This window comes from Sylvia atricapilla, chromosome 11 (genome assembly GCF_009819655.1).
Source record: "Sylvia atricapilla isolate bSylAtr1 chromosome 11, bSylAtr1.pri, whole genome shotgun sequence".
Taxonomy (NCBI): Eukaryota; Metazoa; Chordata; class Aves; order Passeriformes; family Sylviidae; genus Sylvia; species Sylvia atricapilla.
Genome location: NC_089150.1, coordinates 11,845,786 through 11,872,814, shown reverse-complemented (window position 1 = coordinate 11,872,814; position 27,029 = coordinate 11,845,786). Strand labels below are relative to the sequence as shown.

Below are 27,029 nucleotides of genomic sequence, written 5' to 3'. Positions count from 1 at the left end.
CTGAAGATGTGCAACCACAATATGCACGGTGTGTGAGTGTTTATGTGTCAGGGTTTGCACACATAACATGCTGCATCTTCCTAAATACCCAAACATCATTCAGTACACACTGGAGGGATGTGTACTGGATGCAGCATTCAGCCATCCCAGGCCAAACATAGCCAGTCTGCATTTCAAAAAGCTTCTGGAATTTTTAAGCATAATTTCAAAAAAACAAACTACTGAAAAAAAATTTTAATTGCAAGATTACCTACTTAGATAAATAGATTGAACATGCTCCAGATAAAGTACACTGACCAGTTCTGCAAGCCCGACCAGATCTACACACTAACATGCCCACCCATAGGTACACCCAAGTAATGGACTCAACAGACCAGGACTTCTCTTCATGTTTACAGTGCTTTTCATCACAGACCCTGCAGGATAAAAGTGTAAATGAAGCTGGGGTTCAGTAAGACAGGCAGGAAAAGACTGGAAAAGCATGAGGAGGCTTGGGATCACTAAACACAGTAAGTTCATCAGTAACAGCAACAGAAATAGAGTCACAGATTAGTGGAATATACATAATTTGGAAGAATTAATGTGTTCTACAGCCAACATCTGAGTATCTTCTTCAATTGCTCTAAAGCACTCTACAATTGCAGGCAGAAATCTCTGATCTTGGTGCAAAGGATATATTTTTCCATCATTTGTAATTTTGAAGCTCAGAGACAGAAGCAAGTCAGCTGAGCTTCAGTAACTGCAAAATGCTCCTCAGCACCTCATATTCGCTACAAAACATCTTCACTGGGATTTAAAGAGAGATCTGAGGTTATGAATTTATAGCACATTTATGATGGGGTTCGAGCACTCAGAGTCACTATCACTGAGATAACACACAGTAACTCATTAATCCATGGAAGTAACACTATAGTTGAGTGCAGCAGTTTTCTCAGCACTTGTGTTATTTTGAAATCTTGAATCAATTGTTTACAGAAGCTCTTCACTTATGTTCACAGCACTAAGTGCTCTACATACCAGTGAATCTTTAATACTTCCTTAGTTGCAGCATGTATGAAATAGTGGTTTCTTTTATTAAACCAATAAAAACTAGCACATAATGGATAAATAGTTCATGATTAGTGTAAGGCACAATTTTTTTAAACAAAACAAGCACTTTGTATTTGTTGATGAACTTGTAACTTTCAGTCAGAATTACATAACAATAACCCTATTACAAACCAGTTCCAAACACAACAAGGGGAAAACACTCTGTATGCAACAAAAATCAAGTAAAGTATGTAGGCATAATGACATAGGAGGAAAACAAAAGTTATTTAAGAGAAGAGCCCATACCTCAGCAACAAACTGGGAATTAAAACTCAAGATGGAGCCCCAGGGGGAACACTTAATACAAAGGCACTACAGAGAGTAAGTCTATCAAGACAAGTCTGCTTGACCAATGCCAAAAAATGCAAATCTCTCTTCAAAAGTTCCAGGGACAAAGTGAAAAGTTAATGTTCAAAGCTATTGTGATTTCAAACTGTCTTGTGACCTAAAAAAACCCACAACAAAACAAACAAACAATCTATCCAGCTTTACAAGGAAATTTCCAGTTTTTCAAAAAACTGGGTGCTTTAGCATCAGATGTGATGCCTAATACATGAAAAACAAAGGTAAAAGGTCTCCAAGAAAACAAAAACTGTATTTTCACTGCTATACAGTAATCCTAACATCTAGTCAAAGAAAACACTTCCTATTTGTGTTTCAACACAGTAGTGCTCAACTACCTAAAAAATCCCCAAACAAAGGAAATAAATAATAATTCCAATATATTCCATTAAAGCAGATAAATAACACTCCCATAGCAATAAAAGAGAGAAGAACAGGCTCCCAATGCCATGCAAGGCTTTGGGCTGACAGGTTTATGGAAGGGATACCAGCCCTAAATGTGTGAGAGGGACAGTGCATTTATTCTTTCGCAAGTAAAATCTATATTGTAACTAAAAACTGGGAGTAACTCTACACATTTGATGGTTGAAATGAGAGGACAATTGAACCAGTAACTGTTGCTCACAACAAGGAAAAGAGAGGGACAGATAGTGCCTTACAGAAGCCTCCAAACTGTCACACAACTTGCTCTCAAATTCTTGTAGTCCTAAGAGGCAGACATTTAGATTGGAAATTAAGAAACCCAGGCCTAGGCAGTTTTGCTTCTTTGGCTTCCATCAGTTCATAACATTATTTCAACCCTGTCTCAGTTCCCCACTCAGAAAACAGAGTTCCTAATGCTACAGTTCTTTACATAATACCTTTATGTATTTACATAATACAAGAGTCCTTTTTCAACCTGAAGAAAAGCTCCACATTCTGCGCAAGTTTACAAAGTGTCATTGTTGATGAAACAGACTGTTCCTTTCAATTCCATATTTAAACAACTCTGCTGAGGTCTGAAGACATTGATTTATTTCTGACTTCACAAATTTTAAAAAAGGCTTTCCATGGAGATGTAATTCATGAGTTTAATATTTCATCAAATATGCTTTTGTTAAGTGTGGTTGAGCAGGCACATTACTCAAGGTAATAAACTTTAAGTCAAATCACAGGCAAATGAGCAGCTCCTGTGCTTTTTCTATGGTCTCTGCACCTCCACAGAAGGCTAATTATTTTACAACAAAACTTGAGAAGCGTATTTTTTACCTCGAAGGCATATTTGTTCCTTGTTTCACTGTTTCTGTTTCCACAGCAGGAACTCTTGCCTGCAGTTCATACTTTCCCATCAGAACCACAGTGCTTGAACCATCCAAACACCAGCAAAAAGAATCATGTTGAAGGTAAATTACATCCTTAAGAAGCATTAACTTCTGAGTTATTTAAACCACAACAAAAGAAAACACAGACACAGAGTTCAAAAGTCAAATAAGAACCAGGAGTCTCTCTCAGCTTGCCTAGCTGTGGGTCTTTCCATGCTGCTGGCAAAAAACCCAAACCAGCAAACCAAAAACCTACTATCCTCTCACAACACAATCAAAAGTTACCAGAAAGAAAGAATGAAAAAAACCCCAAACTAGTAAGTTGTATTGGCTAAAAACTTGATCTGTTTGGGTCCTTACAGCTAAAGATGTAAATATAATTATGGAAAATTATTAAATAATCCAGAGAACATCTCAATTAAAGATAGGCTATTTCCTGAAAGTACAATTTTGATTGCCTTTCCAGATGCATTTACAATTCTTACGAATTAGACAACATCCAGTTTTCTTCTGAAGATTAATTCCCAACAGAGAATGAATACAGTGGATCAAAACACACTATTATGACAAGCAATTAAAAAAAAAAAATTACCAACAGTCAATGCCAACAGGCTCCTGGCTGACCCAATAACCAACCTGAAAGACAGCACATTGCAAAAGCTTCAGAAGATGGACTTAAATTGGTGCTAAACCAAAAATAGTCTTCTTCACTCCACTGCCATAAATTTGCTGGCAACTTATCTAATATCTCTACATCTCTGCTCCATGGCTTTCTAGAGGAAAAAAAGAATAAACTCCATCTGATATGAGACAGGCACTAGCTGGGGGCTACCACTCTCAAATGTCAGTGAAAGGACTTGAAACAGTTACAATCCATTACACTCATATTTACATCATGGACATAGCAATAAAATTCGCATGTGAATATACAAAGATTCAAACTGTCCAGCTTCGCCCAGAATTTTGCTGGACAAGAACTCTGCAGATAATGTGCACATTGCAGAGCCTTTGCAGAACCCAACAGTCTTCTGGGGAAAAAAAAAAAAAAAAAAAAGGCAGCCTTAACCTCTTTGCTTGTACTGAGGTAAGCACATTGTGCTGAGTTATTTTAGCATATAAGCTGTTTGAATTTATTTTTACATTGAATATAACTTTCTTGACTCCTGTAGTTTCTTTTTCTTCATCGGTGTCAAACTTGCAGAAAAAGAGTCCTGCAAAAGCAAACAGTTACATATTCTAAGCAACAAAGCTGATAGCTACAATGAAAACCATTATTATTGCATCAGCTCCACTCTTAGGACAAGCCCCAAGATATGCTGACACGAAAAACAGAAGTCATGGAAATACAGAAACAAAAGTCTCAGGGCATTGTTTTGTACAAAAATAGATATTCCTATTTTTAGAAGGAAAAAAAAGAAAACAACAAAAAACCAGTATTGCTGAACTGTGACCGGTCTGGAAAAGGGAGTTCCCTGACTATATAAATTGTGAACCTCACCCAAAATAAAGCAAGTAGGTTGTTTAGGGTTTTTTTGATTTTTTTACATCTGTTAGGATGAAGTGACCCTCTTAAGGGAGGTGAAGTCTATTTTAATCTCTTCAGTTGTCTTGAAGGTGTTATTTCATCCTTGTCAGTTCTATAGACTAGTCTTTCACAAGCAGCCCTGAACCCAACCTTTAAGTTGTTTCCTACTTGTGGCACTTTTCTGAGTATGCCTCAGGGACCAACAATCACATCTGCTGGAAAAGGGCTTCCTGCACAGAAAAATGTGGGGGTTTTTATCTTCTTTTCTTCTGTTAGAGCCGGGATTAAATGCTTGAGAGATGCAGGTTTTGTGTTCAGACTCATATGTTCATTAATTCTTAGCTATAGTACAGTCTCACAAGTTGTGAGTTCTAGATAACAAGGTAGCAAATGGCTCTGTCTCTATCTCTTTCCAAGGTCTTTTAAGCACGAATTGTCCAATTATGAAAGGACACCTAAATTATTTTTACTTTTAACCCAATAACCAACCACCCGTGGTCCGCAATGCGGACTTTTTTAGCCAATTACAAGAAACCACCCAAACCCATGAAGAAGGAGGTGAAAAATAAGAACCTAGCTTACACCCTAAACCCTCCATGTTGCTTTACATATATTACTACATACCAAAACCTTAAAATCGAAGTTTTCCACCCTGTGCTATTACACACTTCTATTCAAACTACACACCCATAATCCCAGTGCTATCACTCAATTTTGGAAGCCTATTCCATGGCCTCAGGTCACATGTGGTGTTTTCTTGAGGATCAAAGCCTGTCAGTACAGAAATTCTGAGCTTCCAGGGTTCCAACAGAAAAAGACTCACACCCCCAAAAGATCTGGGATGAGACAAAAAAATGCCATGATACAGTATCATGTGCCAGCCATTTGCTATTCAGGAAACCAGTCTTGGAAAGTAGTGTCATAGAACACAGCTGCACAAACAAAAAAAGAAGTCCCACACTTTCATTCTAGGTATTACAACTGTCTCTGGTAAGAAAAGAAGGGAGATCAGCAACTGTACTGGGAGACAAAAGAAATCGTAACATGTAGTACTGCTCCAGGTGCTAAAAGCATTCACTTTTCAGGAGCTGGAACACATGGGGATCATACGTGGCTCTCTCAGGGCAGCCAAAACGCACACGCTGTCTCGAGTCAGTGCTTAGCAAAAGCCCATTCTGAAATCCATGAAACCTTTCTGGACACAACACAGTGAAATCAAATGGCAGGGATGCTCAAACTGCAGCTCCATCTTCCTCCAAGCACTAATACAGTGTTCCTTTGTGTAGCCTTGGCTGCAAGCCCACTGGTTAACCCACTTAATGCTTAGACGAGCTGTAAAGCTTTTATATTTGTGGAAGCACATTGAGAAAGTGCCTGGAAAGTGCCAGTACATGTCTGAAATGCCACCAGCCTGTACCATCTTAAAATTACATGCAACATTAAGAAAAAACTGGTAAGTAAGACTCATATAAAACAGGTCCAACAAACCCAATTTAATAAAAGAAATTAATTTATAACTACTGCAATCTTTCTCCTTTCATGATGACCAAATATGGGTGCACAGCATCAGCTTTCAGCAAGGCTGGGGGAAGGGGAAAGACTTAACAATTGGTCACATTTAGTGAAACAAAGCTGGAAGGAGGCAAAAGGGTAATAATTTAGTGATGAAGAAACTCCAAAGACCTAGAAAAGCATGGCAGCCTCCAGAGATGGAGCTTGCCAAAAGGCTATTTTGGGGATAGATAGGGCTACAAAGCTGCTATTAAGCTTTAAGCCTTAAAATAAGCCCATAAACTCAGAAAATATTTATCTGTAAGGGTGGCAGCCCAATAAAAGTTTTATGAATGTTTTAAAACTGCCCTGTCAAGGGGCTAGCCGCTCAGTCACCTCCCTCCCTTCTAAAAAACAACACAAGCAAGAAAGTTAGGCCCATGTGTCAAGGTTCCCAAGCACGAATGACAGAACAGTCTGAAAAATGGCTCTGCACCTCCTGCATCCTCTCATGAAGCCAGCAAAGCACACACCTCCCTGCTGGGAACAGGGTCCTGCCACAGCCTTCCCTCTGCTACTGCAAGCACGTGCATCTCTACCCCATCAGCCAGCCCTACACACCGCCTCGGAGATCTCTCCTCCTTCTCCTGACTCACTGCATGTTGGGGAAGGGGGAAAAGGAATCAGTATATATGAACAAGGAACACCACGGACAAGGGGAAAATACAAACCCAATCTGGTTTTAAAATTTAATTTCTGAAATCTTTTTGGATCCAGAGATGGTATTAACATTTGGTTTGTGCTGCCCAAATGAACTGGTCACTGTTAATTTGGCACCGGCTTAGAGATGGACACTGAGCCAAATGTAAAGGATCGAGAAAACTCCACTCTGGACTTCCCATGTGTCCCATTTTTATTAACACCTAAAAAAACTTCAGAGAAAAATCAAGCAGAAGTAAAACAAACAGAGTGAATTTAAGTAAAAAACCCATAATATTCATTTACAAAACTGTGAAGCCTGGAAACACCAGACGGAAGAGTGATGCTGCTTCACCCTCCTGCCACATATTTTTTTCCTCTCCTATTCCTCACCATCATCAAATCTAAAACTCCACATAAGGCTTAGCCAGAGCTTGGCACATTCCTCAAAATCCAGGAGAGGAAAAATCAGTGGCAGCAAAATCAAAATGGGATGACAGATAAGGAAGGAAAAATTGTTTGCAGCCAACCAGACTCTCAGTGCTCGTATGTAGAATTTGCCATGACAGTAATTAGGTCCAATTTAAAACAGCTTTTAAAAAAATGAACTATGGTTTGTTCACACTTAGTCCACTCTTCCTAAGCAGCACCATGCTACATGGTTTCTTTGTTTTCAAGTAAAATGCTTATAGATTAACACCAATACAAAATGTCCCCCAAAAATAACCCAAAGCTCTGTGGCAGAACAGAGGGCCTGATGTGCACTGAAAAATGGAGCACACACAGCTCCCAGGCTGGTGTTGCAGATGTGAGGCTGTGACCAGACCAGGGATAGTTGGCAATGCAGATGTTTCCTGTCACCAGTGTCATGTTTGTGCTGTTACAGAAGTTTTTTTAATGTATTGTATTACTCCATCTAAGTGAATTGTCCACCTTGTAAAATTCTAATTATATTATTTTCTTCTTGTTATCTGCATTATCTAAAATTATTTATACTATTATAACCTTGGTTTCAAACACTGGTTATAAACATTGTTACAACAGTTATGAGATCAGGCTTCCTATACACACACACACACACAGACAAATGATTTACTTTCTAATTGCTCTGAAAAGCTGGAACTTGATTTTGTTTCCTCAACACACTTCTCTAGCAAAAAAAAACCCCAAAAAACAAAAAACCAAAAACCACAAACCCACAACAAACTAGAGGGACAAGATCCAATCTGTCTTCCCCTGGGATCTCAGAGCAGCAGCTTTCCTGAAGATGGCACAACACTGTCTTGTATTTGAAGCTTTGTTGGCCACTTCTTTCTGGGGGCACGGAGCAGTTGCTGAGCCAGAGTTTGGCAGGAGTAAGTGCTCTGTTAGATTAAATTTCAGCATAATGTTCTTGACAGGAATCGGAGCACCATCCTTAAAGTGCAATGGGAGGGTAAAACGCCAGCCATCAAGATGGATGGTTTGTTTTTATTTTTATAGAGATTTTCTAAACCTCAACTTTCACCTCTTAGCCCCCTCCTCCTCCTGTTCTCAATCACCTCCAATGCTCCATCTGTCTGCTTCATTTAATAGAAACCTATATTTCCTAGCTAATGGATGCATTTGGCTAAGAAGATAATCTCTTTGTGTTCGCTTCAGTTTCCACATTCCTGTTATCATATTAATACTGATTAAATACGAAACCCAACATTGAAGTCAGACCCCACACATTATTTAAAAGTGACAAGATGTTCTTATTTTGGCACTTTGAAACCTCAGCCAGCATGGAAGTGACCTCTTCCCCCCACTCTGAACACCTTTCAGCTGGGATGCCATCCATATGGATTTGTACAGGAGAGGATACTTTTAAGAGCATTGTCCTGAGAACACCAGACAAAGTTCAGGTTTCCTGAGAAGCTCTAGGAGTGCACAAACTCATCTCAAGGAATTGAGGACATTGCAGGTTACAAGACAGGAAGAGTCCATATAGATCTCTGCTCACTCAAAAATGTCCAGTGGCCACTAACAGCCCTTGTTTGTGCCTCAGTTTACCCATCTGTACGAGAGGATATTTCACAAGCTGTGCTGTAAGTGTGCAGCCAGACATTTATTAGTGTCTGTTTGGGTTTGCATGGCTACAGACTGAAGGTGCTGCAGAAAAATAAAGTACAAATAACCAGACATCAAATCAGCAAAAACTAATTCAATAAATTCTGGGATTTAAGCCAACTTCATAACATGTCACATTTTATAATCAGCCAGTCCCACATGTGATAAAGCACACTTCTAACTCTGAGCAAAATCATCCTCTAATTCCAGAACAACTCTACTCATCAGAACTATACTGCAATAAGATGCAGATGAATTTGCACCATTCCTTTCTCATTTCTCATGTGACCATCATCCTCTGTGAAGGATGAAAACTGGGACAGAATAGCTATGGAAATCAGCATAATGAGATGCACGCTTTAACTCTCTGTATGGTTCAACATGAAATCATCGCTAATTTTTTTAAATAAAAAATTATTAACATAACTATTTATTTATTTGATGTTTATCCCATTCAATTTAATGGACTACCACTGCCAAGTCAATAGAAGCAGGAATTAGTAAGACAATCTCAAAGTTCTGGTGAACTTAGGCATGTATGTCACCGATTTCTCAGAACTGCAATCAGTAAGAGACCGAGTTGCACGTTGTAGGCATCTTTGTGGGCAAACATCAAGTCTCAGAATGAAAGCACCATAGTTACATACACTACACATGCAAATTATTTATGAGTTCTTGAAGACAGACCCAATATTCCAGCCACTTTGATTACATCTACGTTTCTTTGAGACCAGGTCTGAGCTGCACACTCCATTCAGGCAGTACTTTTCCTACAAGGTGATGCGACGCCTCCTGAGCAGCTTTGGAGCAGACAAGGTTACAGCATGGTCAGGAAAGCTCCCTCGGGATGTCAAGAAGGCTAAGCTAACCTTCTGAGATCCGTATAAACAAACAACTGAACATGGAGAGCCTTGAACTGAGGGACTGCTGTTTATCTAACCCCTGAACTGCAAAAGACATCAATCCCTGCCTTATTAAAGAAATGCATACGCTGGCCAGGCATGCCTGCTTGATCAGCTCTCTCCCATTCACAGCTTCTGCAGGGTTGGAGGAAGTTTCAACAGGCCCTGCTCCATAAATAAAATCCTTCTGGCTGGCGATATCTAAATTGTATTAAGACTGACTCAGACAGCTTCAATTAGAAATAATCGGCAGGGACGGACTGAAATACCCTCCACTGATTTGCTTACAGATGGTCTTTTCCTCCCCAAGCCAGGTCTACCTGCTTCAATGAAGTAGCAGGGAATCCAGAACATGCTTCCACTTATTCTCTGTGTAATCCATATGTATATGTGTCCTGAAATCAAGACCTAGCATCTAATATATAAGAGTAAAAGCTTTAAATACAGAATAATCAAAAGGTGTTTAACAGAAGATTCCCAACCATCAGCAAGCAAATCCAGGAAATTTCAGAGACTGAATAACACAGACCTTTCCCCATGTTTACAAGATTTTGCCCATTTCTTAGCCACCTAAAAAGCAATCATTTGTGTATACTACAAATCCATCCTTTCTTTATGAAGATTAGAGAAAATAAGGTTATTCAACCAAACTCATTTGCAAAACTCCACAGCATAGTCTTCTTACAAGAATCAGTATTTATTAAAGCTCAAAATCTTACAGAGAAATTACATTTAAAATCTGTTCTTAATCTACCTATTTTTTTTCCAAATGCCAAATAAAACTTTTTATTCCTGTGCTTATAAGAAATAAGTTCCAAAAGAGGCTCGCTCTTGCTTTTGCTCCAGCATACATTTACTGTGAAATCTAATCACATATTTAAGATTAAACACTAGCGAATTGCACAATGATCAATTGAACAGAAATAGCCAAGTTGTTGCATTTTCACAGATGTGAGAAATTAATTTGATTTTTTACAGGAATAAATTGTCAAATATTAAATTTTAGTATTTTCCCAAAAACCTTTCTATTTGGCCTTGGTCAATGGAAAAATATTCTTAAAAATATTCAGCTTCTCTTAAAAGGAAGAGTAGTTCAACAGAGAGCCTGGGTCAATAAATCCAAGCTTAATTTCACTGCAAGTAAAAACCAAAACCACCAATAATTTACTAAATAAGTCAATCTTGCTCTCAACATGTACAATTTCAAGACAGAAAAATAAAACACACAACTAAATCCAATTACATTATGTCCTCAAATTACTCACTTCAGAGCATAACAAGGAAAACATGAAGAAAAACTAGAGGAAAAAAGTCTGGGATTGGGGAAGCAGGCAACAATTTCCACACGAACTCCAAAGGGACTATCATCTTTGAACATCTTCTGAGGAGGTACTTGCGAGAACAATCGATTGCAATGAGCCATGAAAAGAAAATCCCCAGTTCATGATATACAGCCTGCTCTCCTGTCAGCAGGAACTTGCATTCTTTAGCACATTTTCAGTCCTCAAAAAACATCTTCCTGCTCTAATGCCTGGCACATGCTGCTTGGCCTGTGTTACCATTGCAGGAGCTTGAAAAGATAATTCATTGCAATCATAAAGAAAACAAATGCATATTCTTCAGGCTGCATTCATGTTGTAATACCAATCCTGATGAGCTGATAACTCAGCAGTCAAGCGGTCCTTTGCCTAACACATCCATACATCAACCAGCCAGCTATACTAGGGAGAGAGAAAGTTGCTCTTTAACATACAGAAAACTGAGAAGGTAAACAAATGCACTGAGGAGTAAATACATACCTGGCAGCAAACTTATACTGAATTAAAAAACTTCGGGTGCATAACAAAAGCCACACAAACAACGTTCTTCATTTACATACAATGACAGTTTAGGACAGAACAACAAAGGAAGTAAAGGGATGGCACAGGTCCATCATCTTGGTTCACGGTACTGCATATATATATATATATTTATATATATATATATACATACACACATATCTATACATGCATTTCCCTTAAAAAAAAAACCACCAAAAAAAAACCCAACTAAAAAGCAGCAGAGGCTGCTCTGGGTTGTGTAGGAAAGATCAGAGGAAGGGGCTGCAGAGGTAACAAAAGGCAAATGCCCAAACCAAGAGGGAATTGAGTGGGGAGGGGAGAGTAGAAATGGACTGGACTTCAGAAAAATCAAATGGGGTAACTCATCAGTTGTAACAGGAAAGAGTAAGTTCTCTGAAACACCTAACTGGTGATCTGGAATAGTTTTTAATCTGGAATAGCTGACAGGGATGAGGGGCAAGTGGTGAGGGGAACTGAGGGCTCAGAGATTTAAAAAAATATTGTCATAAAACCCATAGCACAAAAGCGTGAAGGTCTTGGGATTGAAGTTCCAACTTCAGATTTTACATGAAAGACTTTTCTAAGCAGGATAATGGTATTCTCTACCTTTCCTGTAACTTTCATTCCATGTATTAAGTACTTTTTAAAGTATTTTTTCAGGTTTTTTTAAATTCAGTAATACTGTAGCTACAGGCAGGAAATGCTTTTGTTGTCTATGTATAACATTATACAAAATCACATTACAGCAGAGCCTCCCCTATGAAAACAGGTCTATTGAAGCTCCAGTTATTTCCTATTCTTTATTAAACACTCAAATCTCTTTGTGAAAACACAAGCCAAAGACCGCTTCACAGAGACTTCCTTGAAATCAATGCACACTATTTAAGAACAACTATTTTTTTTTGTCCCCAAACTCAAAACATGGCTCTCAAGGTTAATGTCTTTGTCACACAACAGTTCTCATACACTGTGCACTGGCCACTGTTGCGAGTCAATACTTCAAATACTCTACGATTTGCAAACCACAAAGCTCTAGGCCTCCAGGAAGCCCCTGTGGCGTATTTTTTTACTCAGACTTCAAAAAGCTATCAGAACAAACACTGGTGGAAAGGGAAGGTGAAAGGCCCAGGGGATGAATGATCAAAATCAAGTAAAGGAGCACAAACAGTTTACAGAAAGGGAGAGAAATTTCATGGCGAGAGGGCAACCTGAATGCACGAGTGACCCTTGTGGAGACTTAAGAAGATCAAAGTTATGTAAAGGCCTGTAACCTAAGTATTTTCCACCCAAATACTGCAAAGCTGTGAGGGAGAACTGTAACATCCAAAAACTAGCATCCTGTTTTGTACACAAGAAAGCAGAAATAAAGATGAAGGAAATAATTCTTTCTTGGGTATTATATAAATACTGAGAACACAAAATTTGGATGCATGGCTTCCACTTCCTTTCTCTACAGAAACAAGAGAGCTCTTGGAGAAAGCTGCCCACTACAAATAGGACAAAGCAAATTCCTCCTGACCAACTCATCCTGAAATCTTTGGTCCACCTGTCTACAGTCATCTCTCACCAAAAAATGTAACCCTTCAAAGTAAAATTCCACCTTAAACATCGAAAGAAGTAATTTTAAATTGTGTATATCCCCTGCATTATTTTTTGGAAAATTTAAGGATCACTTTAAAAAGTTCCTTATTTGGGCAGTTCGGTCATGTACCTGAATCTCTCACATTTAGCTATACTGACATCAGCTAAGTCCTAAGCAAGAAAAAAGGCCCTTCCTATCCAGAAGGACAATGCTTAACTGAGCAGCAGTAAACCAACAGAAATGTTTATGACATTTTGTAACTCTTCAGAAGATAATGTATTTTGTTCTTTCCATATATTTTTCCAAGGCACTCAGTGAAGCATCCCAGACTTGCAAAGAACAAGTATATGAGAATGAAATTTAAAAAATAAATATACATATATATTCTCATTTGTTCTAAGAGATACAAGATATTACCAAATTATTAATTTTTGATGCTCTAAGTTTGCTCAGCCAAACTGTATAGACACATAATAAAATCCACTGTTAGTTATATTCTTTTTCAAGAAAAAAAAAGTTTTCACATTCGAAATTACAGCAAGCATGTACTGAATTTGCAAAATTAAACATCAGAAAAGGACAACAACAAAAAAAGGATAGCCAGAAGGCAGCACATGTATCCTGCCCTTATTTGCAGGATGTGTGGTACACTAAACTTCTGTACTATTTCATGAAAGTAAAAGCAATTGTGTTGTTCCATGCCATGATCTAGTCCAAATTGTTTGCAACTTCAGCAGCATAATCCCAGTGAAGCCAAAATTAAATTAACAATTTGGTCTGTAAGGAACAGGATATTTGGATTGTAGTGACTATGCAAGGCAACTCCACTTAAAATGGAAAATATCCAAATTAGAAATGCAGCAGAAATTTTAAAACCTGAATATTCTGCAGCTGTGTGCTTATGGAACTTATCACATATGCAAAACAGGGTAGAACTACTTTTATAGGGGAAATAAACTTGTTCAGCTCCTTATTTTGAATATTTAATTTTGCCTCCTACCTACGTGTTGGATTTTTCCCTCCTTTTTTCTTCAAAAAAGCAACCTTCAGTAAAGGAGCCTTGAACAAAGGACTTCCTAAGCACATGAAGCAAGAGTCACAACAACCCAATGGGCAGTTTACATAACAGCAGCATGGAGCCAAAATGTATTAGGTAATTTGGAAATGTTGTCCAAGTAAGTTAACGGTGATGTGATGGCAAATACAAGCACAGAACAAATACAGGCAAATGGAGCAGTCTGCTTGGCCACATCCATTGCAGACATGACCTGCCAGAGAGCAACAGGCTCCAAGAGTTTACAGCTGCTGTTATAATTACTCAAAATTCGGCAAAGTAGCAGCCCTAAATGTGCAAGATGCTTATTTTCTCCCAGGGAATGCAACTTCCCACAATAACTACATTCCCTCAAAATAACAAAGCCTGGATTAACTGGAAAGACTTATGATCACAAGAGACTCTACACAGAAGTAAGGTTATTATACACAGCAGCATTTCCAGTGCTCAGTTTTACCACAAATCTCAAGATAAGCGCACCTCTTTTGAAATCCCAGATCCTAAAAACATGCAACTGAGTGCTAATCTCAGTTTGTTTAATTTATGTATCTAGCTCTTGTGGCTTAAGAGAATCTTATATATGACCTGAGTTTATCTAAGAAAAGAAATAATGTTTACGGATTTTTTTTTTGTTTGCTTTAATAAAAGAAAATCATTCTTTGTGGGCTTACTATCATGAGTACTTTGGACAGCTGACTACCAATGTCACTGCCAACTGAAACAACAACTGGTCTGTTTTAAAAATACTTGTAAAAACCCACAGTTGCCTCCCAAGCTCTTCCCACACTATCAGATCCCGATTTTATCCACAAATTAAGATAAATTCTATTAGAGCATCTTTCTACTTTGCAACAGGGATTTGAAACTTAACTTCAGGATAACTAATAGAGCAATTGCTGTTCTTGGAGGCAAAAAAGGAAACTTAATTGGAATGCACTTGAAGCAGACTATTTTGGCAGCTCAATTCCCAACGGCCTCCATCTGCAGACTGGATTTTCCCTTTGGCCCTTCCTTTCAAGAGCTCACAGTACTGCAGCACCAGAACATCCCCAGGTCAGAAAAATCACCTCTACCTTGCACATCACTACAGAAGCCTGAAAATGCTGGTAGAAATATTTGAGGGCAAACCAAGCTGTTACTGGCATCCAACTTCAGGGACCAAGAAAGATGGGCAGGAGACGCAGTAGCAGATGAATAAAAAGCAGGACCAAAGAGGAGAAAAGGAAACCATTAGCAAAAACTTAGCCAAAGTGAAGGGAGGCTCCATTGAGATTGGAAGCATATAAAGGAAAGAAAATGTATGCAAGTGATTACTAAAGTGGGGTTTCTTTTGGTTGTGGGTTGTGGGTTGTGGTTTGTATTTTTTTTTATTTCCCAAGTGGTAGAATCTGTAGAAGTTAAGATACCCTATGGTCAAACGAATCCCATTTGCTGGAGGTTGGTGTTTTTTTTGTTGTTGTTGTTGTTTTTGGGTTTTTTTGTTTTTTTTTTTTTTTATTGATAGGATTTTTTTCCATAAATAGTGCAATTAATTAATTAATTTCATATTTACATCAGGACTCCAGTGAAATGCAAACAATAAAGGAGCTGATTACTCACTGAGGAGAAAAAACACCCCTCAGTACAGGACAACGGGTCAATTACAAAGCATCACTGAAACCAGCAAAGTTTTCCTTGTGTGTGTGTCAGTGTGGGGAATGTAATCACTCAATTAGACCTGGTATCATAATGCATCTCACAATGGAGAACTAATTAAGATATTCTTTTTTATATCTGAAGTTGTAAATGCTTAACTTCACCAACTTGTCTTTTCAAAGTAATTGTCTTTATAGACTGAGGCAGCACTTACATCCTTAATGCTTTCCACATTCAAACAGTAAGCTCAGAATAACATGCTCTTTGGACTTGCAGAAAAATAAAGACAAATTGAAGAGGCAGCAAAGCCCAGAGTGAAAGCTCAGTTTGCTTTGGGGCTGAGCTCACACTTTCTGCAAGTGTGAGTTGCTTTGCTACTCAGGAGAACAAAAAGGGTTCAATACAGACTGCTCTTTACTGCCATGGCAGTACTGGTCAGAGAGCAATAGCACTTCTTCCTGAAGGCCACCCAATAGCCCTGCCCTTGAGGGGAACGTGATAGTCACTGATGTGGTGTGGTCTGTAGGAAAGAAACACTGCAGTTACACCATGGGGTACAGAACCCCCAATGTTCCTTCTGTCGCACTACTGACACTCACATTAAGCTCCTCTTGCACAAGAATAGAAAGTGTGGGTTGAAACTTCCGTGGATCCAAGCCCAGATGATCAGACCCCTTTGAGTATCTTCAGGACTTGGCCCTGTGGTGACTTGATGGAGAGAGACACAACAAACAATAAGGTGTCCACTGTACTGGACCAAACCGGACCAAGGCAGTAACAAGGGGCAAAAGGTGTGGTCTTGGGTCAGACAGGGGGACTTATCCACCCCAGTGTGGGTGGGGAGTTAAGGTGGAGTCTGAGGGAAGGGTTCACTGGGGGATAATGATTAAGAATATTAAAATTCCTGCACCAAAAATTAACCTACGGTAATACAGAGAACAAGGAATCCTCTAGTAACATTTGCACACTTGAACATGTGAACAAGCTTCTTGCTTATTGCATTTTGAACAGAGTTTCCCAAGGCATTTTTCCAGGGTTTTCTTCTACCCTGGGAAAACCATCTCTACAGTGAGTGGCAGTAAAATAAAAGATAAAATTAAAAAGAAGTCCCTCTCACTCTTTTCAATGACCCAAGAACCGCTATGCAGCCCATACTGTACTCAACCCAAGGGCTTACACAGGAGCTGGACACTTTTCTTGCAGATACACCCAAATGCTGCTAACATCACTTGATGCCTGATAATTCCGTAATCCACGTCTGCTTGATCCCAGAGAAACAACCTGCTGGACAGACACTCCAATGGAAACTTCAAACCCAAAGGAGAGTCATTACCTCCCCTGGGAGCAGCATCTGCTCTAGTGTGCAATGACCTGCTGCCTGTGAAACCGATCTTACTATCAATACATCCCCCCTTCAGAGCTCTCAGTTCAGAGACTCAATGACTGTGTCATTGCAGACAAGACCAGGATCTCCCAATCCTATCATGAATGAGGCAGACAGGCAGTTGTAAGTCAACATTTCTTCATTGACTTCTGTTTTCATTCAGAAGGAACGTACACAAATTTTGACTTTGATTCCACAAGAATACTCTAAGGTCGATAAATCTGGTTATTTGGCTTCAAAGGTCAATACAGGTTTGCATGATGTCACCACTCAAAAGGTAGGCTTCCAGGCCAACCTTTTTGTGCAAATGCAGTATATATTCCTAGTTCCTATGTGGTCACCAGGACTTCCACATCACTACAGTTTAATCTGCTCAAGAGGGGATCATACAACGAAGTGATGCCTCCCTGCCAACAATCCTCTCCCAGCCTCTGTCCATGCTACACCAGCCAACTTCCATAAAAAGGAGAGAAGGAGATTTATGGCTTAAGTACCCCTTAAGGATTTTAGGTTTTGTTTGGTTTAGAGGGTAGGGGAAAAGAGACTGTGAAAGAACAAGCAGAACTAATCTCCAGCTTTTAAATAAAACACAGCTACACAGATTTATTTGCCCTTGGGCTTTTGTTTTTCCTCTTGACTGAAATCCTGCTCAGCCTCACCTGACACTGACAGGGATGGCAACCCACCAGACCCTTGCAGCCAACAATTTCTTATTTTCTTTTCTTAAAACAGAAGCTAGGCTGGGAAAACAAGGACATTAAATGTACCTAAATTCCATTTCGCCTAAGAAAAGATTATCCTATTCTAATGCAACACAAGCAAAGAATTCCAAATGTCAAGATCTCCCACAAAAAAACTATGCTGCTTAGTGACAGGATGTTTAATTATTCTCAGGGCAATGAAAAGCTTTAGGCTACCCCATTCCTACTGATGTCAGTAAGGAGTGCCCTCCAAATCACAGAGTTGGGAATGACATTTATCTACAGTCAACCATTCAAAGCTTGTCTCCTACAGTTAAGAAAAATCCAACTCCCTGAAAGTAATATTCCACAAATGACAGTTATATTGGTGTGTTGAGACCTACCTGAACAAAGTGACATATGCCTTGAATAATGGGGAAAAATAAATCAAGTATCAAAAAGAATACAATTAAGATGGCTCTTAAGGAGGAGGCTACAGATGACAATGTGATACATAAACTATTTTACAGTTGTATTTTTCAATCTTCACATAACTTTAATTTCCCTTATGCTATTTAACCTCTAGTCAACATCTTTGTTTAAGTGTAATGCTAAAAAATACTGAAAAAAATTGAATTCCACTTTTAAACCCTCAGTTTTTATCTGGAATTGAAATCATGCAGAGCAGTTCTGTTCATGTACAGCTCTTACATCACAGCTCTCTCACTACATCATTAAGTACTTTGCAAGCCAGTGTGGGATCTCACTCAATGAAAAAAGTGGCAAAACATAAAAACACCAAAGATGCACCAAATCCACAATATGCTAAGGGGGGAACATATTCTGAATTTCTACCCTTAATTTCACATGTAAGAATACAAGGAATTCTCAAGAATAAGACACTTTGCTGAATTCTGACCACTTTATCTGCAGGATCCCAGAGGTACTGTGTCCCAGGTTAGGGAGGAGATCTGTGCTGTTATTTCAGAGCAGACTTTTATGGCACATTCAATCCCTCTTACCATGACAAGCAGTGGAAACAGTGAAATGAACTTTTCTCTCAAAAAGTTACTGGCAACAAAAGATAAAGTTATAAACCAGTTTGTTTTCACCTGTTTTAAGAAACTTAAAATTTTTGTTATCCTGTATGACTAAAAAGAACAGAGAAGCCACAAAGCTTATACTCCAATATTCTCATTTTTATCTCTTCTTATGAAAAGTGTCTTTTATTACACTTAAATTTACTCAATTCAGAAATGTGTTCAGTTCTTATGAGTGTTAGATATGGACTGCTTCTTTTGCATTAAGAAATAAGGTAACTCTTAACTAAGTCATGTACAGCAATTTTTAGTCAAAAAGAGGAGAATGGCAGTCACATTGCAGTGCCTCAGAAAGGATGAACACTTCACTAGAAATTAGACAGAAAGACGAAAAGAAAGTGAACCATGCCCAAAATATTACACGTGCTCCAATTAGATTTTAAAAGTTGCTACATTTTACAAAAATCAAGCACAAGACAAATGCAATGAGCTAAAACCAAAGAAATGGGCATATCTAAAGTCAAACTTTTGAAGATGTCAAGACACACAGCAACAGATCATGATTTTGCAAATAAAGCATAGTTTTACAGGATCAGTTCTTAGGCGAGAGACAGTTAAATAAAATCCACTAGGTTATTCAAATGATTTGCTGAACTTTCCTTTAAATGTCTTACCAACTGGCACAACATTCCTTGGTGCAAGGTATGTTGAAATAAGCATCTTCCAAAGACTGCCATTGTTAGTTTTTATCTTCTTTAGAATAAGACACTTAAACATACAGTTCCTGCCTCCCCAAACTTGTTCTTGAACAATACTTTTAACTCATTTACCCTATACTGTGTTCCATTTACAACTAAAACAGCTGCCACAAATCACCCACCTTAGCAAGCACGTCCCATCAGTGGCTCACTCCCTCATCCACACAAAGCCTAATGTTAAAAGCAGTGTAGTTTAAACTGTCTTTCAAATCCTGTTCTTTTTAAGCAGCTTGTTAAACTATGCAAAATTCTCTTGTGAGAGAGACATAGAGATTATGTCCTCCTTTTTATGCACTTGATCCTGCAACGAGTCTAGAAAGGAAGCATCACCCTGTCAATTAACAGGAATTGAAACTTTGTCTTCAGTTAAAGCACAAACAGCTCCACAACTGAGTCCTACAAAACAGTAGATCTGCCAGCAAATACTTTTTTTTTTTTTCTTTTAGATGCTGCTGCAAACATTGTAGAAAGTAGGTTATACCTTGTCATTCAAGCAATAAAAGCATGCCTGGATACAAAATCAGAAGTGAGATGAAAAATTAATTGTACTTCGACCCACTATCCTACTGCCTGCCTGTCTTACCCTGCACTAGCAAACTGAACATGAGTATTGTCAAACTGGAATACATCATCTTCCTTTGCAAAGATAACATGGCAGTGCAAGATATCTCTCCTAAATAACATCTATCAATAGTCAACTTACACTTAGCTTTGTTTCATGTTATTAAGCTTTGCTTCCACCTCCTTGGACCACCCCAAGGGATTCTTCTCTGTTATGTTCTTCAAATAATTGTGGATAATGATATCTCCCACTTAGACATCATTTAGCCAAGTTTCACTCATTCTTTTCATCTTTTTTCCCTCATAAATCAATCCTTTCAGCCTCTCCAGCATTCTTGCTGCCTACTTCCCTGAATTTCTTCCAAACTACTGACATCTTTCAGCAACTGAGGAACTTCCAATTCCATGCTGTACTCTAGATGTGCTTCTTGTACTCTAAAGAAAGATAATTACATTTTTCAAGAAATATTAATGCACTAAGCCTGGAATAAATTAAATCAAGAATTTCAATATTTTGGGGTTTTTTTCCAGAATGGACAGTAATTATCCCCGTCTCACAAAGCAGAAGACCAGAGAGAAGTATCTGACCTACTGCTGCACACAAGCAGTGCCAGAGTAAGAAACAGATGCATATTCTGCCATTCCCAGTCATGGTCTGCCAAGTTTCAGCCCACAGATGACATTAGACAATGTTCCCAGGCTGATCTATAGCAAACACAAGTGAGTACAATAGAACACTTGGGGAGTCCAACACTTGCTCATGTGAGCATGTGGTGTTGGGAGCAATGGGACCACCATTAAGCACCCGAAGACATGCCATGGTCTATTATCACCTTTAGTAGTCAAGACACAAATCTTTGACACATCTTCTTGAATTTTACTGCCATGGAGAGGTTTGTTTCTAAAACCAGCCACCAGCTATCATCAGGTCAAGTAGCTGAACAAGTTAACTCTGTCCTAGAGGTTGATTGGTTTTAAATTCAAGAGGACTGATGAACTGCCAGACTGAGGCAGTACAAGGCAGTTTTCAACCTGGACATTTCCTTCCCTCCCACTCTGTGATACATTTCTGAACGAATCACGGAAAAAATAACTTCAGAAAAATTTAATAAAAGGTCTACCCAAAAAAATATGTAAGAGACTGTATGAGAGGAGGCAAGGATGAAGAATGGGGTGAGGGTAAGGGCGAGAGAAGTCGGACCAGTTAAATTTAAAAAAAACCCCAACCCACAAACAGGATGCAGACACATTAAAAAAGCAACACTGATCTAACAAAGGAATGTGAACTGCAGTTGACTCAAGCAGTATCAGAGCAATGGCTCTCCCCCTACACACAAATCTCTGAAACTCTTAAAGGGACAGGTTTTTAGGCTCTTACAAATTCTGTGCTTCTTTACCATTCCTTGATACCCTCAACCCAACTTAATTTAACTTACTATCTTTTCTTTCCAGAAAAGAAGAGCACCCTAGTTTGACCCAGGCTAAAGCAAAGCAAACTAACTTGTATTATTCTGCCTACTTTAGAGAGGTATTAAATTCTAGTATTCTGCTACATACACCTCTCATTCAAAGAACAAACCACAAAGGATCCCCTGTTTCAAGGTCTACTGTTAAACATATGATGAGTGTAACCAAGATTAGATAATGAACACCTTGGTGAAAGGTACCATTTCTTCCCACTAACTCAACAGATAGAGAAAAATGCCATTATCTAAATCTATATAAAATTTTCCTAATGTAACTGCTGGTTCACAATTACAGTTCCTGCTTAAATCCACAAGGGTGCCAGAGACGCCTTATAAGGCTTCTCTCTGTCCCACGAAGAACCATTTCCTCCATCCAAAAATGTAGAAATAGCAATGGAAATGCCATCCTCCCATCCTTATTGTTCATCGGGTTTTTGCCTCCAGGAAAGAAAAGTTACTAAGAACATTACATAATTACATTTTTAAGCAAGACACCATATTGATCTTTAGGTTTTCAGCTCTAAGATCATCTATACATCATTTCATCTTCTACCTAAAGGTACCTTAGTGAATCCCTACAATTTTTCTATACCAGAAAACTAAAAGCAAACACGAATCTGGTGCAATCTTTTTTTTAAATGTGAAGTATGCTTGCTAATTAGGCTCTCAGACCTATTTGCAAAATCTAGCATTTGGTGACAAAACTACAAGTACAGCTAGGATAGAACACATGAGATATTTTATACAGTCAGAAATTCTTATCTGTAATAGGAAGAAGAAAGGAAACTTGCAGAGGGTCAAAATTAGAGCAGTTGCATCACACTCTAAATTAAATGGAAAGATAGTCCATCTTCTGCAAGGAATCGCGAAACTTCACCTTGCTTTGAAGATCAGTTGCTATGTTGACTGTTTGCAGCCATAGAATCTTATAATTTCTTTTCTCACTTGTTCAATATAAGTAATCTTGCTCATCTGCCTAAGAGGGCAGGTGATTAGCTAGTGACAAATGGGCCAAAGACAAAACAAAAATACAAAAGTACTGCCTGGTATCCTTAAAATCTTATCCTGCAATCTGAGTTAAATGCAACACCTATTACTGCCTTTTGAAAAGGCTCTCAGAACTACTCTCCTGCCTTAAAAGAAGAAAGGATAAAAACCCCAGTAAATGACACTTATAAACTCTAGCACTCATCATTTCCCATGCTCTATCCTAAGGAAGCATAAATCCTTCCTGTAATTCACCAAGGATGAAAAATACAGTCATATATAATCTTATAAAACCAGGAGACACAAGCAATAAAAAAACTCTCAAGATGTCCAAAACCCCATTTATCAAGCAGTTTTTGCTTGAAGGCAAGTTAGGTAATAACATGCAGAACAGAGCCAATTTAAGGAACTTGCATCCAATATACTATATTTAATAAGTAGCTACAGGTAAAAATGATTGCAGGTTTGCTTTCTTTTATTTGTTCAGAAGTGCTCTGGTGCAAATCATACATACATTAAGAGAGGAGAGATTACCACAAACCTCTCTGGGCACAGCATGATTTCTGTGTTACTGCCACTTAGAAAAGTCATTTTGAGACCTGAATTTGTTGACACAGGGGATGTGGCTCCAGGCCATTTGGTCTCACACCGTCACAGTCACCATCATGTAATCAGAAGAGGTACAGCACCCACAAGATCACTGCTGCAACTGGGTATGAGCTGATTTCAAAACTTCAGGAGATTACTGGTATCACTTCACCTTGCAACATGGAAAGATCCTCTACATTTGACACAGATTAGTATTTGTTAACTGCTAAGCACCTACCTGGAATTCGGATTTTAAATTTACCACTTTGTCCAAAACCACCATCTATTATTCCATCTTCTCCTGTAGACAGTTTCACTTTGAGACCCACAAAAATCTGGATGTTTGTTTCCTTTTTAAACAATGAACGACCAATCACACTGTAATCATCCATCACCTGCAGAAAAAAACACAGGGATTCATAACTCTACAAGCTAAAGTGACAAGAAATTATCTGTGTTACATGCTGAGTTTGGCAACTTCTACCATTCCACCTTTGACAAGCAACTTACCTCTAGATGAGCAAAACTCCGGGCGAGTCATCTAAATTGTTGAGTTTAAGGCAATTTGTGTCTAAGACCATAGAAGACTTTATGAACTAACACATTTCTGCTTCTACCTCCCTTATGAAAATACAGGAAGAATAAAACCTATAGAACATGCTGTAAAGATCAGTTAAATAAAATACTTTTTCTGCTTTGAAAACTTTTCATGAAAGTCACTGAAGTACAAATGCTGACAAAAAGTTTATTCCATTATTTGTTCTGCAGCTAAGTGCATTATCACCTACATAAACATTCTTTCTCTTAGCTCCAGACCTGCACTCCAACAGCTACACTTCCAAAGAAATGACAGAGTTTCTAAATAGAGCCTTTTAAATACTCACCTTTACATAGATATTGATTTGTTAAACCAAGAGCCTTATGACCACTGTATCCAATTTTAATTTCAAGGTTTGTAGCCCAGTGGGAAGAACCATTCCAAGTTGAATTCTTAATTAAGCTATCAGGAACAAGAGACAGTGAGGTTGGTGGGTAAGGCAAGATAAACAACCCTCCCTTAGGCATTACAAAGTATAAGGTGCAGTCAAGTGAGCCTAATCCTGTAGGTGTGAATATCCTTGTACACCCAACGCCTGCAGTTACTCTACCTTGTAGACATGGAAGGAACATTTATTTATCAGAATAAATATGGGGATATTACTTAAATCTTTCCAAGATTGTTTTGTGGTAAAAGTTGCAGCTCTTCATCATATCTCAGGAGCCATTTTTAGCTACAGCTAAAAGGGTTGCAAAGATCAAAGCGACTTAGAACAGTAAAGAACTGCAATCAGTTCTGAACACTCCCCTTTACTCAGTTTAAATGAACTCAAAATTTTGCTGATTTATTAAGCAACTATCCTTCCCTGGTGCCTCCTCCATAAATTACAATGCCTATACAGGCTAACTAACAATCCCTAGGATTGTTATTATTTTGTTACATATATATGCCTCCATTTGAATGCCAATCTCAGTATGGTAGTAAATCCAGCATCAGAAATTTAATTTTTCTTTTATTTTAAACTGAGCTTACTTGCTCAGCTATAAACAGCCTCGAAAGGGCTGTGCAGTATTAGAGAGCACGGGTAGGACCCATCTGTCCCAGACCAGATGCAGGATGCGAAATACCTATAGCCCTTTTTGCTTCTGTCACATGGAGATGACAGCTCTAGGCTGGGTGCAGCCAAGGCTGTAGGCAGAAACAATCAGATGCCAAAACAACACTCACTGCCTGAACTCCTCATCTTTCCCCAAAAGGCACATTTATGTTTTTTTGTTGTGTCTGTGCTCTCCCACTGCTTCAAAATAGCTTGTGAACCATTGATGGCAGTATCATGACTTGGCAACATTCTGGCTTAAATGTAAAACTGAATAATGTCTTTTCCTAGAGCCCTTGATAATAGGTAGAGGTAGAGTGGGGAGATAAGCATTCAGGAACACTTGCCCTTCTTTGGGTCTGAAACAGAAGACTAGAAGAAAAAGAAGCTGTTAATTCCAACCTGAAGAAGCACTTACATTCGCAAAACCTATTTTTTTTCCAGTTGCAGTGCCTGGAGAAATCAAAATGTTACTTCATCCTATAAATCTTTTATTCCTGAAACAGGGATTTCAAAACTGTTCATCCCTCTTGTCCATTGCTGGCTGGTATTTCTTCCCCCTTTGTTTGAAATACAGATGGTACAATATGCTCCAGGGAGGATCTCTAATGTATCTATTATTTTTGCAATTATACCTCAAATGGCACAGGAAGCCAACTTTAAAGGCCAGCATCTTTGGAAACATCTTTTATTTTTTCAAGAGCACTTCAAAGTTATCTTTAACTTAATTAAAAATGGAATTACAGGATGAGCAATCATACTAGGCTAGCAAGGTTCAGTTTAGAGTCTCCCCAGCAAGGCTGTCAGAAGAAACTCCAGTGATTTCTGTGAACAAGTGTTACAGGCATTAAGTACCTTAGAGTAAACCAGCAATGATAACCTATAATTGAGTGTTAGAACAGAAACAAAATGTATCAGCATTTAGTTATGCCACACTCACTTAAAACCTTGGAATTAAAAACTCCTTATCTTTTATAAAGAAAGGTGCTTTTTAGGGTCATGCTCCTGTACATTCAGGATAGGAGAGTAAGCAAGGACTCCAGCTGCACTGTTCTTTTCACTCTAATGGTCACAGAACCACTAGGTTGGAAGAGACCTCTGAGACAGCGTCCAACCCATGCTCGAACACCACCTCAACTAAACCACAGCACCAAGTGCCACATCCAGGCTTTTTTAAACACATCCAGGGATGGTGACTCCAATGCCTCTCTGGGGAAGACAATTGCAGCACTTGATCACTCTTTCCATAAAAACTTTTTCCTAACATCCAATTGAAATTTCCCTTGGCGCAGCTTAAGACTGTGCCCTAACATTCTGTCAGTTCAGAGACCAGCCCCAACCTGACTACAGCCACCTTTTAGGAAACTGTAGAAAGTGATACGGTTGCCTCCAAGTCTCCTTTACTCCAGGCTAAACAACCCTGGCTCCCTCAGTTGTTCCTCACAGGGTTTGTGTTCCAAGCCCCTCACCAGCCTCGCTGCCTCCTCTGGAAGTGCTCAAGTGTCTCAATGTCCTTCCCAAACTGAGACACCCAGAGCTGGACACAGCACTCAATGTCCTTCCCAAACTGAGGGGCCAGAACTGGACACAGCACTCGAGGTGCGGCCTCAGCAGTGCCGAGTACAGGGGAGGAATGACCTCCCTGCTCCTGCTGGCCACACCATTCCTGATCCAGGCCAGGATACTGTTGGCCTTCTTGGGGGTTATTGTGGCCAAAATGCAGGACTCAGCACTTGGACTTATTAAACTTCATCTTACCAGACTCTGCCCACCCATCCAACTGTTCCAGGTCTCTCTGCAGAGCCCTCTTACCTTCCCAGCTTAGTGTCACCTGCAAATTTACTAGTGATAGACTCAATACTCTCATCCATGTCATCAATAAAGATATTAAACAGAACTGGCCCCAGCACAGACCCCTGAGGGACACCACCAGTGACTGGCTGCCAGCTGGATACAGCACCATTCACCATGAATCTCTAGTAGGCCTGGCCATGCAGCCAGTTCTTAACCCAACTTGGTAAAAAAAATCCCTCCTTTAACCAATCAATATGTTCTGTAGGTATCACCATGATTCCTTGGGCATCTCTACAGGCCATTAGAAACAAAACCACTTTGGTGGTGCTGAGATAGTAAGTGATCAGTGACTTGCCTGACTGGCTGTTTGGAATAAAACCTCTGTGACCTGAAGTCTCTGTCTCGCTCACTAAATGCTACACACCCCATCCTGTGCTATCCACGCCCTCCCGTGAGCCCATCATCAATTCATCTCTGACAAAGACAAAATAACTAGAGAACGCCTGTTCCTAACGGGAACTAACATAACTGGATCCGTCTTTGTATTAAAATAAAAGAGTGGAGCAGAGAATTGCTATGAAGGAA

The 27,029-nt window shown here is 39.0% G+C and overlaps 1 protein-coding gene across 2 annotated transcripts in view; it reads right to left on the bottom strand.

Moving 5' to 3' along the window:
• Positions 1-27,029, bottom strand: part of EEFSEC (eukaryotic elongation factor, selenocysteine-tRNA specific) — a 125,553-nt gene that overhangs the window by 18,562 nt on the left and 79,962 nt on the right. For both annotated transcript variants that reach the window (XM_066326669.1, XM_066326667.1), the window contains exon 6: positions 23,255-23,411. In XM_066326669.1, coding sequence (XP_066182766.1) covers positions 23,255-23,411 — 157 coding nt within the window. The remainder of the gene's footprint in view (positions 1-23,254; positions 23,412-27,029) is intronic.